This window comes from Myotis brandtii, unplaced genomic scaffold (genome assembly GCF_000412655.1).
Source record: "Myotis brandtii unplaced genomic scaffold, ASM41265v1 scaffold1038, whole genome shotgun sequence".
In the NCBI taxonomy this organism is placed as follows: domain Eukaryota; kingdom Metazoa; phylum Chordata; class Mammalia; order Chiroptera; family Vespertilionidae; genus Myotis; species Myotis brandtii.
In genome coordinates this window covers 620,873-639,454 of record NW_005353490.1, presented here as the reverse complement: position 1 = coordinate 639,454, position 18,582 = coordinate 620,873, and the positions used below count along the sequence as shown (strand labels likewise).

Genomic DNA, 18,582 nt, shown 5'->3' with positions numbered 1-18,582 from the left:
TTGCTCTGCCTCTATATCTATTTTTTGTTCATCAGTTTATAATGGTCTTAATTATCCATAAATGAATGAGATAATGTGGTATTTTTCTTTCATTGACTGGCTTATTTCATTTAGCATAATGCTCTCTAGTTCCGTCCATTTAGTTGTATTTTTGAAGTGGTTGTGCAAGGCAGCAATTTCCGGTGTTTACCTATGCTGCCATCTTGGTTCTCTTATTTTATTCTTTATCTGTTTGTTTTTCAACATCATTTTTTTTTTTAATTCTCACTTAAGGGAATTTTTCTATTGATTTTTAGAGAGAGTGGGAGAGAGAGGAAAAGACAGAAATATCAATGTGAGAGAAACATCGATTGGTTGCCTCCTGCACTTGCCCCGTAGCCTGCAACCGAGGTACATGCCCTTGACCGGAATCGAACCTGGGACCCTTCAGTCCGCAGGCTGACCCTCTATCCACTGAGCAAAACTGGCTAGGGCATGAGCATTTAATGTCATAAATAGGGGGTTATTTCTAGTTGATACTAAAGTAAACATTTTTAGTAATCCAGTTTTAAAACAGTGAAGTTGAGAAATGTTGCTTGAGAGTATTATTCCCTTCTCCTTCTAGTTCTTACTGGACATTTGCCCATTAGATTAGAGAGATACTGAATTTTATCTTATTTGAATTAATCATTTTACTCATACTGAAAAGGAAATAAAATATGTTATTGTAGTAATGGCATAGAGGAGCCTTTGGAAGAATCCTCTCATGAACCTGAACCTGAGCCAGAATCTGAAACAAAGACTGAAGAGCTGAAGCTGTCAGTGGAAGAGAAGAAGTTGGAAGAATTAGAGGAGAAGTCTACTTCTCCTCCTCCTGCTGAACCTGTGTCTCTGCCACAAGAACCACCGAAGGTTAGATCAAAGGAACTCTTTATAACATCACACTTTTATATTTGATGCCATTAATGAAGCATGACCTTTGTTCTATTATGTTAATTTGTTTCATATAGTAAACTATACTTTTTTGTGCATATGAAAGAAACTGGGTTTTTTGGTAATCCTGAGAAAATCTCATTGTTTTTTTCCCCTCAAAAAATATCCCTCAGAGTGAAGTTGAAGATTAATCTTTGTCTCTGCAATGTTTAGTACCTTACATGAAATTATTTGGGTCCATGCATAAAACTGAGAGTTGCTCTTCCATTCTGTACTAATAAATCCTCTACACACCAGATGCAAGGAGTCTTACAGTTTCCAACTTAAATAAGTTGGCCTATTAAAAGAAGAGATACCTCTTATTTCTGGCTTAATGGGAACAGTTTCCTTACTACACTAATTAAACTGTCTTGGAAAGATGAGTGACACCCATAATGTATCATTTAAACCTATCTATACATCTTTTATCTTTCTGTAAAAGTAGAAGGTTAAAGTATATTTCGGTAGTGAGAGGAGATTCCTTGTTCAATTTGTGAATGTTTGTTAAAGTTTCCAGCTAGTACTTTCTTCTTTCCTATCCTTCCCCTCTTAACACCATCACACACCCCATTTTTCTCTAAAAGGGGAAAGAAATTGGTTCTATTAGGCTCTTATTTTTCTAGCATGTATTAGTGGTTTTGTGCCACTTGCTCACCTACTTAGGGCATATAGGAACTTGCTTGTGGATTTATTTAGTAGTTCAGAAAAAAACATCAAATAATCTTGCATAATGAGATTATGAAAGCTGGCACATAGACTGGCATGTGTGTGTGTGCCTTTCTTTTAGGAGTCTTCCAATATAGAACAGTAGTTTAGAAGTGAAAAGAAAATATATATTTGGAAGTTTCCCTATAGGAATGTTGGTGGTTTTCCATGATTAGTAGTCTAGGTTTGTTGCATTTCCTGCAGGCTTTCTCCTGGGCTTCAGTGACCAGTAAAAACCTGCCTCCTAGTGGTACTGTTTCTTCCTCTGGAATTCCACCCCATGTTAAAGCACCAGTCTCACAGGTAACCAATCTGTGAACACATTGGATTGTATCCTTGTTACATTGCCAATTGCTTATCTTTTTAATACTTTTTAAAATGAGTCAATCAGAAATTATGGATTAAATATACCAAAAAAACTGTATTAAATGTCAGTGCACCCACTTTAAATGCCAAATCTCCATTCATCATCTGCATAGGTGGTATTTGGGGTTTGGGTGTGTGAAATGCAGATTAAGTTGGTTTTACATACATTAATTATATTGTCATTTAAAAGGCTTCTATAAAATAACCAAAATAATTCCTTTTTAAAAAGTTTTAAATTTTACTTAAAACATATTTTAAGGAAGAAATTTGGAAAGGCACAAAGTAGTATGGCATTATAAAGAATCACTGTTTTAAAAAAATAAAATACTTTAAAAATTATACTGCCTAAGTTCTTCGTCTGTAAGTGGTTCACACCGTTTAATCGAAGCCTGTACCAACTTATGACTGTAGTGTTCACCTTAACCAATCATTCCAGAATTCTGCTTTTTGTTTGTGGTCATCATACACATTTCAGAGCTTTCAAAACATTGAAAATAGGTGTACTTTAGAATTAACTAAATTTAAATTAAATTTATAAGCACAGTTTAAAAGAATGTCTAATTCTTTTACCTACATTTTGACTTAAACTTCATTCCACTAGGAAATTTACATTTAAAATTGTTAGTGAACATACAATTGTTTGTGTACACCTCTTAATATGCTCTAAATAGTGAATCTTTGTGGTTTCAAAAAGCTAGTAATATGAGTCAGTCTTTCTGGTGTTGGTGCACATAATCAGGTACAATAAATGGCCTCATGATAACCTTTTTTTCCCCTCAGGTAGATATTCAGGAAGTGTTGAGTAGTTAGTTACCTCAGATCACAAATCAGGATTCTCCCTTAAAGAAAATTAATTTACCAAGTATTGATTGTACTTTTCAACCCATCTGAAGACCTGATAAGTGACTTTTGGATATGCTTTGAAATGCTTGATTTATCAGATTTGCATTTGGAATCCTTTGGATTGCTACGTCATTTCAGAGAGTTGGCTACATTTTTTTTTTTTAATTACTGCTAGTTAAAAGTTAAAATAGCTTATCCTCATTATACCAGGCATTGTCAAAACATTTTATATTCATTCTCATCTAATCCTCATAACCACTTTGTGAGGGTGGTTACTATTATTATTCCTGTTTCTCACTTAATTAAATTGAGTAGTACTTGAGACAGGTATATAAATAGTAGGGCTGGACTTTGAATTCATGCAGTTGGATGCCATGAGCACCAGAGTCCATGTGTGACTTATGCAAACTTATTTAGATTTCTTTAGACCTTTGGAGGGGAATGTATCTCTATTTACATATAAGAAGAGTAATAACTATATTTAAGGCATGTCTAAATTGCATTTCATTATATCCTAGCCTCTTGCCTAGGAAAAACAATATCTTAAAATTTTTGAAGTTAGTTTTTGAATTGTAGGAGACTAGATTGTATTTCCCAACCTATACCCTTATTAAAACAAAATATTTATAATTTAAACTTTAAAATAAATTTCTGATCTCTTTAGGCTATATTTAGAATGAATTCATGATTTTCCCCTTGATTTAATAAACCTTTCAATTTTATTTTGTTACTTTGGTGTAATATTTATTTCCTTAACAGTTTTAACATAGGTAATTAATAAAATAATTAAATGTAGTTCTAGGGCATTATTAGTAGGCGTTAATTTCTTGGTTAAAAAGATCTTGTCTGGAAATTGATTATTTTATCTAAATAGCTTATGTTAAATTGAAGGATGTGTTTATTAGTTGCGGTTTTTATTTGCTGTTGACTTGATTTGATAGTTTCATTTTTATCTCATTTCGTTTTACTTTCATTTGTGGGATTTGTCATGTGAGCACACTTTCTTGTTACATGGAAATAATTTTAAGGCCCTCAAATAAAATAGTATGTGGCATATTAGCCATTTTATCTAGTTAGAATAAGTAGTTTTAATCATAAACTTAAACCTAAAGTATTATAACTACACAGCTGGCTTAGTTAAAATATTAATCAATTATTGAAAAGAATTTTGTTAGATTTTTAATCTGATTTTTCTTGCATTGGTATCAGATATATACTAAAAGGTTGCTAAATTAATTTATTTGTAAGATGTTGAAAATTATTTAAATAATTGTTACTTTGAAGCCCTTAGGATAATGGAAGAACTTTTCTGTTTTGCTACTTGTGGTTTTATTTTGGTACTCTGTTTTGAAAACAATTTGAATCAGTCAGGTGGCCTCAAATTCTTTGACAACATTTGAATTGAATGAGTCTTAGCTTTTTCTGATATTTTTAAATTAAAATGTTCATTTGCTATTTTTATGAATTTGTAAAACACACTAGCATCATCAAAATTTTGTTAGAGTACATCTATTCTTTAATTCTGTTTTACAACCTAATATTCAAGTTAAGTTGCACTTTAGGCCCCCTTAAGTTGAAATTTCTAGGTAACTGCCTTTTCCAGGCATCACTTTGTGGGTCAAAATATCTTCTAGTGTTCAATTCCAACTAGAGATAGTAATGGTCTCAGGGCTGTAACTTGGGTCAGGCATAGAACATTCTTCTACATGTTTGGGTTAGAGAACTAACTAAATGTGATTTAATTTTAAGTGAATTAATAGTTACTAAACATCGGTGTCTAGCAGCACTGTTTTGGTTCTTTGGGTGGAGTAGAAATAAATTAAGATACGGTCCTTGTAGGAATAAATACATATAAATAACTGAAAAAATCGAGTTAAAAAATTTTTTAACTAGCAAAATTCTAGAACATGGGAAACAATCTTGTTGGAGGAAATGAGAACCTACATGGAAGAAAATAGAATTTGGGAAGAGTCAGGCAAATTTGTTAAAAACTGTTAGGAATTACAGTGGTTATAGTGGGTGAAGGCATTTACAGTAATAAATTGTCATTGGTGAAGGAAGTATAACTTTTTGTGTCAAAATACATCCTTGTAAAAAAAAGTCCTTGCAAATTATAATACTTCAGTTATATATAAATGATGAGTTTGAGCCACTGCTGGTCCTTAGAGATGATCAACCATAAAGACAGCACTGAAATTACTAGCTTCCCGACTTGACAACATGTTCTTCATATACTGCTGAGTGTTTTCAGCATCCTTTGAAGGTCCATATATTTTATCTGTTCCTTGTACTACAAATATTTGGGCAGTAGATAATCTGAAGAAGTTGGGAATACTGAACATGCCATTATATTAAAAGAAAATGTAATAGATGTGGATTTTTTTCATTTTTAAAATAGTTGAATTGTATGTGTTTAATTCAGCAGTTAGCAGAAACTTTAGGAAGGCATCTTAAATGTCCCATTACCTCCCTCCCCCAATTATCTCTCAAGAAACAGTTAAGGAAAATTCTCGGGGTCAGTCCTTAAATAAATGCACACCTTTCTCATAAGGAAGAGCAATAGAAAGTTAAAAGACTTCTTTGACTATTTGGGATACTATATACATGTTTCCATCTTGTTTTCTTACGTGCATTTTGACTTAAAAGTAGTATTTTTAGGTGCTAGAATAAGCTAAGTTGTATATTTTGAATATTGATTTTCAAGGTTTATTTATAGGGTGAGGTTTAGAGGATATTGCTGAGCACTTACATTTGAAGGGCAGCAAGCTAGATAATTAGAAAGTATGTGCCAGATATTCTTGTCTTCCTGAAATAAAGATGGCTCTTTCTTTTGTGTGTGTGTTTACATGGAGTGGCTGGTTCATCTTGCATTTTTGTGATTTTTATGCTTTCTCAGTGTGGATGTAACTTTTAAAATATGGTTGTAAAAAATAGCTTATTGTGAGTTATATGGCCTTGAGTGGGAAAACAAAGCCTACCCTACAGTCCTAGATTGGTACAGAATATTTTTATAAAATTATTTTTCATGTATAATTAGACACTATGTTAAAAACATTCTAAACTTAAAATTACCATTATGCCTGTTAGTGACTTTTGGTAGTTGCTTTTGTTGGTTTTTTTTATGGAATGTGTTTCTTTTCTTTATAATGTGTGTTTTTCCTTGCATTTTATAATGTGTTTTTTTCCCTTGTGTTTTAGCCGAGAGTTGAAGCTAAACCAGAAGTTCAGTCTCAGCCACCTCGTGTGCGTGAACAACGACCTAGAGAACGACCTGGTTTTCCTCCTCGAGGACCAAGACCAGGTGAGTCAGTCCCACCTCTGTAACTGTTAGAATTTAGTGTTTAGTACTTGAAAAGTTGGAAAATACTGAACTTGAAAACTCTGTGTGTGTGTGTTGTTTTTTTTTTACAGAAACAAGATCTATATTGTTTCAATACAGATAGTGTTTTATACCCAAATTCTTTTCTTTCATTTCCAAAATGCTTAAAGGTTTAAATAACCTGCTAAAATTCAGTCTGGTGCAAAACAACTAACTTCTAGGGGAGGATTAGTTGTCATGCCATAGAGACATGTATTTTGAAGATAGTTATTAATAATAATTTTGAGCCAACTATTATTTGGTTATTGTCACTGGTTCTAAGAATTCAAAACCGAGCTGCCAATAACCTACTTTCTTACTTAGCACTCTTATCTCTTCACAGATAAACAAATAAGCACACCCTGATTCTTCTTATTTTGATTGTCTTAGGTTTTAAGTAAGTTGCCATGATTTTTGACTTGTTTCCATTTTTAGCTAATACATGTAGCACCTCTATTTGAATAATATAAGTATGTTTAGATTGCTTTTGGGAGGAGGTGGGAGATAGTATACATCAAATTTAGAATGTGTAATTTTTTCCACAAAAGTAAAATATAAGTGATGTGTTATTAAACCAGAAGTCATGGAAGCTAGGGTTTATCCTAGCTTTGCCACTGATTGAGTTTATGATCTTAGGTGATACCCCCTTAAATTATGAGATTATCTTATGCCATTCAGTTATACAAATTTTTCTTGTGCAATGCCTTTCTTATATGCCTGTGTTTTTTGTGTTACTGGGAGGATCAAATACAATTTATATATATGTGTATAAATGTATATGAACACCCTAACATACATAATATATACATGAAGTATTACTATTAAATTTAATGATTTGGCTATAATTTCATACTACCAAAGATTAAGTAATTTGTGTATTTCAAAATACTAAACACATGTTTAGTACAAATATATCTCACTATATGAAATCTATTTGGTTCCTGGGTAATGGCAAGAGTTTAAGGAGGGAAACTTGAACTACTAACATTTGCCTTTCATATAATCAATCAGATGAGTAGATCTAGGAGGGACTTGTGCGATCTAGTCAGTACCCTCACTTTACACTTCAATATCACATTTCCTTATTAACCTACTAATAATAGGCACTTTCATCTCTGTTCAAGGAACTCACTATCTTATTAAACTAAACCAGGAATATTGATATTAAGTGATTTTTATATTCATTGCTTTGAACTAATTTTTATAAGATGTTGTGAACTTTATATCTGCTCTATTCTTTTCTCAGGCAGAGGAGATATAGAACAGAATGAATCTGACAACCGTAGAATAATTCGCTATCCAGACAGTCATCAACTTTTTGTTGGCAACTTGCCACATGATATTGATGAAAATGAACTGAAAGAGTTCTTCATGAGTAAGTGGTTTATTTTGTTTTATCTTAAAATTAAACAGGAGAAAAACAGAGCTTTTTCCATAGTAATTAGAATATCTCCAGGTACCAACCACTTATCAGAAGAGAGTAGATGGCTATATCAGATGTTTCTCAGTGATTGTACTTAGTGTTGACTGGCCTGGTTCTCTGTAGGTGAGACGAAGGAGCAGGATGAATCAGTGTTAAATTTGGAGGTGGGATGAATTATAAAATTACAAATCAGAAATAGAAAATAGCATTGTCTTTCTAAAATCATGTACATAACTCTCCTTTTGAAATGTCTAATAAAGATGCTGAAGGGTTACAAAACAAATAGTCCAGCTGGTTGTTGGCATCTTAGATGAATGACCTATATGAGTGAATATGTACCTTAATTGTTGTTGGATGTAGCCACTTGCAACTTTTATTTTGAGATGGATCAAGGAGATTAAGGTTATTCATCTTGAACAATTGAGGCCACAAAGTATTCTGTTAAAATATTTAACCCTTGGTGCCCTGGTTAGTTTGGCTCAGTGGATTGAGCATTGGCCCATGGACCGAAGAGTCCCAGGTTCGATTCTGGTCAAGGGCATGTACCTTGGTTGCAGGCTCCTCCCTGGCCCAGGCCCTGGTCAGGGCATGTACAGTAGGCAACCAATTGATGTGTTTCTCTCACATCAATATTTTTCTCTGTCTTTCCCTCTCTCTTCCACTCTCTCTAAAAATCAATGGAAAAATATCCTCGGGTGAGGATTACAAATAATAATAAAATAAAAATAAAGATATTAATGTGAACTTACCATTAAAAAAAAAAATTTAACCCTTGGTGCAATGTATGTTTTCACAGGTTTTGGGAATGTTGTGGAACTTCGCATCAATACCAAGGGCGTTGGCGGAAAGCTTCCAAATTTTGGTTTTGTGGTTTTTGATGATTCTGAACCAGTTCAGAGAATCTTAATTGCAAAAGTAAGTGACCTAAAGGGCATAATTCAAGACTTTATTATTCCTGTTGTATATAACATTAATCTGGTGCATTTTTAAACCATAGAGAATCTTTTTTAATGTTAAAACTAAAAATTGTTCATTATGAAATGGTTTATGCCAGTGGTTCTCAACCTTCCTAATGCCGCGACCCTTTAATACAGTTCCTCATGTTGTGGTGACCCCAACCATAAAATTATTTTTGTTGCTACTTCATAACTGTAATTTTACTACTGTTATGAATCGTAATGTAAATATCTGATAATGCTATATGTGTTTTCCGATGGTCGCGACCCACAGGTTGAGACCTGCTGGTTTATACAAAGAATAGAGAATTGTTAATTTTAAAGTCTGAGGTGTGGGTCATTTTAAATTTGTTTCTTAGGATTTTCTTATTTACATATAAAGGAAATACTTACTATTACTATCTAACCTGTCCATGTAAATCTTTTTGTTCCCTTTTAAAGCCAATTATGTTTCGAGGGGAAGTGCGTTTAAATGTGGAAGAGAAAAAAACAAGAGCTGCAAGAGAGCGAGAAACCAGAGGTGGTGGTGATGATCGCAGGGATATTAGGCGCAATGATCGAGGTCCTGGTGGTCCACGTGGAATAGTGAGTGGTGGAATGATGCGTGACCGGGATGGAAGAGGACCTCCTCCAAGAGGTGGCATGGCACAGAAACTTGGCTCTGGAAGAGGAACCGGGCAGATGGAAGGCCGCTTCACAGGACAGCGTCGCTGAAGCCCCACTGTTGGCAAAGTCTTGACAGTGGTACATTATTCATCGTGTTTGCATTCTTGTTAATTTTTTTTTTTTTGGCTTTGGAATGTGACACAGCCTTTTTGATCATTTCTTTGATGTGAAAAGCATCTTTTGGTTATGAGTTAAATTGAGGTGGACATTATTTCCCCAATTTCACAACAGGATTCACATTGTTAATTTATAAATCTAGACTTGGAGAATTGAGGACTGAGGAATGACCATATCTTAAACTATCTACAACAAAATGAACTTTTTTTTAAGAGGACATGCCCAACTGAATTCAGGTCCTTTGAGTAAAAAAAAAATCCTCTGCTGCACATTTTGTTTTAAGTGTTACTGTTTCTGCCTATTAATCTTGGAAACACAAATAGTGCAATTGGAGAATCTTGCCTTTTTTCTTGGCTCCCCCAAAATACAAACCAACAGAAACTTTTTATGCACTCATCAAAATGCACTAATGGGTACTCTGAACTCATTAACATTGACATCTGCAACAGGAGGCAACAGGGGAGAAAAATCTTTCATCCTTTTTTCCAGTAGAAAATAGTTTGTGAAATGATGAGGGCATTTTATCTGCTTGCTGTGACCAGCGTGTGTACACATAAACCTTAACAAGACTACAAGTATATTCCAGAAGAAAATCATTTAGTTTGAACTAAATAACAAAAATCAGAACTTCAAATGCTATGGTCTTGAATACTAGACCAGATTTAGTAGCTCCATATCTAAGATTTTTCTACCTGCCCCTCTTCAGTACAGGGATGGCTGGCTGCTCAACACACTCCTCCCCTTTTTCCTTTCTTTAAGCTGTGTACAGTGAAAATTGTCTTTACTGTATTTTTGTTCTCTGGTAATGTAATAAGCATGATGGTGCCTTCTATTAATACATCATTCCAGTCTTGCTGGTAATTTTGTACAGTATAGTGTATGAATTGCTGTGCTGCAAAGCCAAACAGCTGCAAAATGTTGAAAAATCATTGAAGTGTATAAAAATTGCAGTATCTTTAAAATTAGTAAAATTGACTAGCATATTATTTACCTTGTTCTTTAGTTAACAACTTTGTGTTCTCTGTGGGAGGGAGTCTTGTGTGTTTGGGAGGGAGAGGGAAGGAGGAAGTCAGTTATTTAAGTCTCTTGTTGACTTTTCTCTTAGCATGAATGTGAATGATGAAGCAGATCACTTGAGAGGTGCTTGGAAAAGTCAATCAACTTGATGTACATTTTTAGTGACATTTTAAAAGCAGTCAGATTCCATAAATGGCAAGTAAACCTGAAGTGAGGATACTGCAATTTTCAGAGAAAAGAACAGCAGCTCTTAAGTGTTTGCATTTTCTATTTGGGGGGGCAGGGAACTGTCATTCATTTTGCACAATTCTTGAACTGATGTCAGCACCCAAGTGGCTCTGAATTTAAGTCTGGGACGACATCTTTTATTTTTACATGAATCTCTAAACAATTCTGTGAGCAAAGTTTGTAGCTGCTGGATTATTGTCTGTCTCTTTAGCAAGTTCCAGTAAACCGCAAGTATGGCAAAGGATGATCAATTTTATGCTTGAAGCATTTGGTACATATCAGTTTCTGATGTTTCAAGCTAGGAGTGGGGTAAATAAGTGTGACCACTTAAAGCTGCTTGTTAGCATGGAAGACTTCTCCATTCTATCTTGGTAAAAACAGAAATGCACTTGACATAATAGCAAACGGATTTTGAATTATGAAAACTTTGTTATTTAGTAAATTAGCAAATGATGCACATATTTTGTTTTTCATGTACTGGGTAATATAAGTAAAATTAAATCTGTCCTTTTTTCCTTTGAGTGAGGTCTTCCATGTTTGAGGAAAAGTCTTGCACTATTGCATACGTTGTGGGGACACAGATATCTTAATAGTTGCCATTTTGGGGGGGCTTAAGGATTTTTCTTTTTTCTGCTTAAAACACTTTTTACACTTTCTGATGTATAGTACTTGAAGTTCTTACCAGAAAATGAATTTTGAGTTTTGAAGCCTTTATTCAAACTACTTTTAAATGAGTGGTTTATTGTCAGTGTTTTTCTATAGCATATTTTTCCTTTACTCTTTTCTTTCTTCCCATTTTATATATGTGAAATTTCTAATCCAGGATATTGCCCTGCCACTCATGAAAACTGTTCTGGCACCAAAAGTAATGGCAAATGTTAAGTGTAATAGAAAATTAGAGCAAAGAGCCATTCAGCTTCAGTCTTTACATACCATGAATAAATCATTAAAACATCACATGGAGAAGTTTACATGGTGATTGTTCACCTGCAGTACTGTGGACTTTTAACATTTTGTCCCCTTTTCAGTGAACCAGAGTAAAAATATTCATCTACCATAACTGTTATTTGCTGATTTTTTTTTTTTTTTTTTGGATGGTAATATTCTATCCTTGTGACACTATTGCAACCAAATTGGCTTTACCATCTCGGCTTTAGTAGGTATAGAAGACAATGGATTACCATCTTTATTGCTGTAATGTGTTAAGCATTATATGCTAGTAGAATCTAGTTTAATTGTTTCAGGTGGAAAGTATTCTTTTGGTTTCCATTTTGAATGTGTTTGGACTAAACAAACAATAAACTACTGATGTCTGCAGCGTTTATCTATGTCCCTAATTTAATCTATAGGTTTGTGTTCCAAAATGTTTTCTCCCAATTGCATTTCACACATCTTAAGTAAAAATGAGTTGTTCTAAAACCAACTGCTTACTATTTGTGAGAATGGATCTATAAGAAGTAAAGCATTTTTATATTTTTCCTTAACAATTGTTAAGAGATCTATCCCAGTTCAGCCAATTTACATGTTAAAGGATTTTAGAATAATAAATAGTAAGGAAGGTGAAGAATGATCTAAATCAAACTACTAATTTTTTTTTTTTTTTAATCTTGGGTTTTCCAAAGGATTGCTACCTCACATCTCGGACAGGAGAAAAGGGATGGGAATATTGAGGCTATCTAAAGTTATGGACATGACCCAATTCAGAAATTGAAACAAATGTGTCAAACTCTAAAAGAATATTAAAGGAGGAATAATCATTTAATCATATTTATGAGTCCTAAAGCATACATAATTTTGGAATTTGAGACTTTTTCTTCATTAAAAGGCATGGTATAATTGAATTATTCCTGATATAGTCGATGAAGATTCCTTAATCAGACTTCACAAGTTTGTACTGGAGAGAAACCAAAAGAACCATTATTTAAAATACGCTCAAGGAAGTCAGACAAGATTTTTATAAATGTATATTAAAATCACTTTCCATGTTAATTATAATGTAACTAGAGGCCCCTCGGCCTGGCCTGCACCCTCTCACAATCCGGGATCCCTTGGGGGATGTCGAAGGCCCAGTGCATGGATTCAGCCTGATCTTCACAGGCCAGGCCGAGGGACCCCACTGGTGCACAGATCCACGCACTGGGCCTCTAGTATGCATATAAAATCTTTGGTTAATCTCTTCCCACCCTCCCTCCTCCTCCTCCCTTCTGTGATTTATCAGTCTGTTCCATGTTTCCAGCCTGGAGCCTCCTGCGTTGAGCCTCTGCCCCCTGGTGGTCAGTGCATGTCATAGCTAATGGTTGAATGGTCATTTAGGCTTTTATATATATACTAGAGGCCCAGTGCACAAAATTCGTGCACTCGGGGGTCTCTCAGCCCAGCCTGTGCCCTCTCGCAGTCTGGGAGCCGTGGGGGATATCCAACTGATGGGGAGCAGGCCAAAGCCAGCAGTCGGACATCCCCCGAGGGGTCCTTAGCACTGCCACAGAGGTGGGAGAGGCTCCTGCCACCGCCACTGCGCTCGCCAGCCATGAGCCCAGCTCAGGGCTTCTGACTGAGCAACGCTCCCCCTGTGGGAGCACACTGACCACCAGGGGGCAGCTCCTGCATTGAGCGTCTGCCCCCTGGTGGTCAGTGCGTGTCATAGCAACTGGTTGTCCCACCATTTGGTTGATTTGCATATTAGCCTTTTATTATATAGGATAGATGACGTGCCTAATTTCATGGCTGTGGAAAAAGCATTTTTTAGAAGGAATAAAATACATATGCCACTATTAAAACAACCAAATTTGAAGTAGCAAATTATCGTTTGGTCCAGGAAACTTCATATGAAACAGGATATTTGACTATTTTAGCCACTTAAGGTGTTTCATTTCAATTGTGCTATATAACATAGTGTTTGTAGCAAGTGAACGAAAATTTAGTGGCTAGATGTTAGTGCTGTTCCTTTAAATTAGGAAAAGTTGCTCATCATAATTTATATTTTAACTACAGATGAATAAAGACCATTGACTTTTCTTTCTTTTCGTTCTGTGTTCATAAGTATTAGTTTTCTAATTATTTAGTAGTAGACTGTTTTGATCAATTTGATGCCAGAATTCTAAATTTAAAATGACTGGATAAGTGAACAATCTATTAACATCATGAAAGAAATCCCTTTGTGACCCCCGGAACCGCTGCAAACCTCGGAGGGAAAGCTGCCTTCCAACTGATGCCAGACACTCCCGCTTCTCCCGTTTGGGTCCGAGTCCCCAGCGATTCGCCCGTATCTGGAGCTCAGAGTCTGAGACTCCCCCCTGACCGAAAACGACAACCGCGCTCTCAGCCACCAGCCCGCTTTGCGCGCGCACCTCCGCACCTGAGTATTTTCCACACTGCGCCTCCTCTGAGCCTCGGTGTGCTGTTATTTTTCCTTCTAGTTGAAGAGTCTCTCCTCAGCCAGCCTTCCTGCGGTTCTGGGTGATGTCCGTTCCGTCTTTTAGTTGTATTTTTGAAGTGGTTGTTTGCGGCAGCAGTCTGCGGTGTTTACCTATGCCGCCATCTTGGTCTCTCAGTGAACAATCTATTAACATCATGAAAGAAATTTCCCTTTGTGATAGATTTCTGTTGGTTGCACAAAGAGTAATTTTTTAAAATCATTTGTGCCATTGAGTTAATTCCTAAGTAATAAAATTTTTGGGTATTTTGAACAAATAGAGAGTTAAATCTGCTTATTCAGCATATAGCTTATGTTTAACATGTTTCAGAATTAATGAGAAATAGTCAATTTTTAAAATTATTTTTTAATTGATTTCAGAGAGGAAGGGAGAGGGAAGGTAGAGGGGGGACAGAGAGAGAAACATCAGTGATGAGAGAGAATCATTGATCGGCTACCTTTTACAAGTGCCCCACTGGGGATCGAGCCTGTAAGCCTGGCATGTGCCCTGACCAGAATTAAACTGTGATCTGGTTCATAGGTCGACACTCAACCACTAAGCCACCGAGGCTGGGCAGAAATAGTCAATTTTTAGCACTACCAAATATATACTGGGCAAAAATACCATAAATGCAGGTTTAGAATTAAGAAATCACAAAGACTACTACCCTAGTATTAATTACCAAATTAACTGTTCTCTTTGATCTCTTAAAGTTTTGACATAGCTGGCTGCCTACTTGGAATGCTTTCACTTTTGTGAAATTAATATTTTAACTGCTTCTGTTTTCTTATCCCATAATAATTCCTGCTCCCGATCCCTTCAGTGCTCAATCTCTTTCCCCATGAACTTTCTCTGGGTGGTTTCATTTTGGCCAGGTACTATCTTCCCTTCAATATGTTGTCTATTCAGTAGATTTTAAACAATATAATGGTTTAAGAGGAGGGCTTAGGCATCAGTCGCCAACCTTGCGGACCTCACGGATCACCAGTGGTCTGTGTACCATCGGTTGGTGACCGCTGGCTTAGAAGATAGCCTGGGCTTGAGTGACAAGTCCACCATTCAATGGTTAACCTTTTTCTTTGTTTCTGTTTCCTCATTTGTAAAATGAGGTAGGTGGTTGTGAGGATTTAGTGCATTAATATATAAAGCACCTAAAATAATGCAGTGGTGGGCCTTTAGCAAGTGTAAGTTGTTACTATTTTTTTTTAAGTTTAACTTTTAAAAATATGTTTTTATTGATTTCAGAGATTGGAAGGGAGAGGGAGAGAGAGGTAGAAACATCAATGATGAGAGAATCATGGATCAGCTGCCTCCTGCATGCCCCCTAACTGGGAATTGAGCTTGTATCCTGGGCATGTGCCCTGACTGGGAATTTGTGACCTACTGGTTCATGGGTTGATACTCAACCATTGAGCATCACCAGCCACATTGGCTAGGCAAGTTGTTACTACAGTGGGGCCTTGACTTACGAGTTTAATTCATTCCGTGACGGAGCTCGTAACTCAAATTACTCGTATGTCAAATCAAAGTGAACGAGTGAGACACGTGATGCTGGGCTGATGTTGTGGCGTTCACTGTGACGTTCGCTGGGTCAACTAGTGGTGGGGTATCTGAAGCTGGCTCGTAACCCGAACTTTAGCTCGCAACTCAAAGCAAAAAATCGGCCGAGAGTCGGCTCGTATCTCGAAAAACTCGTTAGTCGGGACACTCGTAAGTCAAGGCCCCACTGTATTTTCAGTTCAATTGCATTCCTACTGTCTGTCTATCCTGTGTTTCATAAACGTATTTTTAAAAACTCATTTTTGCCATAGCCCCTTTTGAAGTCCTAGATAATTTAAAATTTGGAAGTCCAAAACAATGTTTTCTCTTTATAAGTGACTTATATCTGGCTTTCTGATGAGCAATTCTATTTTTCAACCTATTTAACGTAGAAATGTTTGAAATCTCATTTCTTCTCAATATATTTGTCTTCCCTCCTATCCATTTTTAAAGTGCAAGAAAACTTGTTCAAGCTATTGTGATTAACTCCTACTGGTTTATCTAATTCATTTAACTTTTGAGCTGCTACGTGCCAAGCACTGTTCTAGGTACTATTGGCAAATGATAAATAAGTTTTCCTGCTTTTAGACTAAAAGACTAACTCTATGGAGAGAGTAAATGTGCATATTTAAGAAGGTAGGTAAGGGGCCGAACAATAAGGGTCTTGTTGGCCTTAAGCAGGTTGGTTTTTATCCCCTGAGCAATTGGGAGAGGTTGGGGGTAAGGTAATTTTATTTTGAAATGTCTGACTACAGAGTAAAAATTCAAGTTCAGTAATGAATTAAGTAAATCGTAAATTTCAGTCAATAGCTATCATACAGGAGTTATGGTAGTAGTTTGGTGGTAAAAATCTAAGGAAAACACAGGTAATAGACTGTACTCACACAATCTAACCCATAGGTGACCCTATAAATACCTTGGCATAAGTGTGTGTTTCTTCCATTATACCAGTGATGGCGAACCTTTTGAGCTCGGCGTGTCAGCATTTTAAAAAACCCTAACTTAACTCTGGTGCCGTGTCACATATAGAAATTTTTTGATATTTGCAACCATAGTAAAACAAAGATGTATATTTTTGATATTTATTTTATATATTTAAATGCCATTTAACAAAGAAAAATCAACCAAAAAAATGAGTTTGCGTGTCATAGGTTCGCCATCACTGCATTATACTGTTAAATGTCTTAATGAAGACAAACAATTTAACTTTTTATTGTTAATTGAGTGCCTCTGTGTGCCAGGCATTGTTGATGTTGAGCATACATGAGTGAATAAGTCCATTGGTCTCCCTGAGCTTATTTGATAACAAAGATAAGTAGTTGTAAATGCTAAAGAGAATCTATACTAATAAAAGGAGAATATGCTAATTAGACCAGGAAACCTTTCAGACAAAGACATGGTGGCAGGGCTGAGGCAGAGTCGGTTAGGGGTGATCAGGCCAGGAGGAGAGGACAGTTGGGGGTGATCAGGGCAGCAGGGGGGGCAGTTGTGGACGAGCAGGCAGGCAGGCAGAGTGGTTAGGGGCGATCAGGCAGGCAGGCAGGTGAGCAGTTAGGAGCCAGCGGTCCTGGATTGGGAAGGGATGTCTGACTGCCGGTTTAGTATATAAAAAAGGCTAAGCGACCGGCCAACCAGCCGGGAGGTATGATACACACTGACCACCAGGGCGTAGACAACACGGGAGCTGCTGAGCAACAGCAACTTTGCAGAGTGCCCTCTCACACTCCGAAACCCTTGGGGATGTCAGACCACTGTTTTCTGCCCGATCCCTGCAGGCCAGGCCGAGGGACCCCACCTGCTGGAGGGACTCCACTCACTCCGCAGATGCCTTTCGAGCCTTGGCACTGCCCCAAGTGCTACTGGTGTGGGAGGGAGGTCGGCTCCAAAATGTGCCCAGCCCTCCTCGCCCAGTCCCGCACTGCCGGCCACCTTCTAATGAATTTCAAGGTGCACGAATCCATCCACCAGGCCTCTAGTTAAGATAATGAAAAGCAACTGAGTGGCGGAATTAGGTCATAATGACTTTTGGGAACTATTTCAGTGAAGTGATAAGCTGTTCCTCAGTCACCCATTCTAGAGTTGAAATGGAACTTAGGAGCACTGTAGTCAGAAGGACCAGCTAATGTAAAACAACCTGTAAAATAAGAAAACCTTGGAAGGGAATGATAAGAAGCTGGGGTAGATGGAGTTGGCTCAAAGGGTGGCAAAATGATAAGAGGTGGGATAGGAGAGAGAGGAACTACATCATGTAATCTGCCAGGATAAGGAGTTAATTTGGATTTTCTTCTAATTGCAATAGGAAACCATTAAAGAGAATTAAGCATGGCAGTGATACCCTTATAGAAGATAGGATAAATATAGAAGCAGGAAAATTGATAAGACTTGCAATAGTTTAAAACTTGGAGAGAAATAGGTTTAGCTTATTTTTTGGCAGTTAAATGTAAGATATCTTAAAAGGAATTGAGAATGATTCAATTTCTGGATAGCATAAAGTCAGAAATCAATGAAAAGCAGACACTTCTACTTGAAAATAGTGTAACCAATAAAATAGTTAGTTATACTTGTTTTTATCTCTAAAATGAATTTTCTACAATATTTGAGGATATACTGTGAATCACTGCTGGTAGCTTTACATCTGATTTAACATTTAGGCAAAGTAAGTATAGTTACCTAGGTTACCGCCAAAAAGATAGGCTCAGAAAGGATAAGTCACACTAGTATGAAATTATTTGGAATACTGGATTAGCAAAAAGTGTCAATCTGCTTTCAAGGATGAGTTATTTAAAGTTCAGAAATTTAAACTTTAAGTGCAATGCATTTTTATCATGACTTTATTTTAGAAAATTGTAAAATTATAGCCTCCTGCATTAGCAGGACTAAAATTAAGGATCCCTTAATTAGGTATAACATTCAGGAAGCACAATGTTAAGGAATGAAACAGAGTAGAGACTTGGAACAGAAATCAAATAGCTGTCAAATACTGTGAGTCTCTGAATTTAG

General features: G+C 36.3%; 1 protein-coding gene across 2 annotated transcripts in view; it reads left to right on the top strand.

The window, feature by feature from the left end:
* The window catches only part of G3BP2 (GTPase activating protein (SH3 domain) binding protein 2), a 19,933-nt gene extending 7,979 nt beyond the window's left edge, over positions 1-11,954 (top strand). The window contains exons 6-11 of one of the 2 annotated variants that reach the window (XM_014537804.1): positions 711-891; positions 1,861-1,959; positions 6,064-6,166; positions 7,470-7,598; positions 8,443-8,561; positions 9,044-11,954. In XM_014537804.1, the coding sequence (XP_014393290.1) occupies positions 711-891; positions 1,861-1,959; positions 6,064-6,166; positions 7,470-7,598; positions 8,443-8,561; positions 9,044-9,316 (904 nt within the window). In that variant the 3' untranslated portion in view covers positions 9,317-11,954. The remainder of the gene's footprint in view (positions 1-710; positions 892-1,860; positions 1,960-6,063; positions 6,167-7,469; positions 7,599-8,442; positions 8,562-9,043) is intronic. The other variant, XM_014537812.1, reaches the window with a different exon arrangement.
* Positions 11,955-18,582: the final 6,628 nt, after the last annotated feature.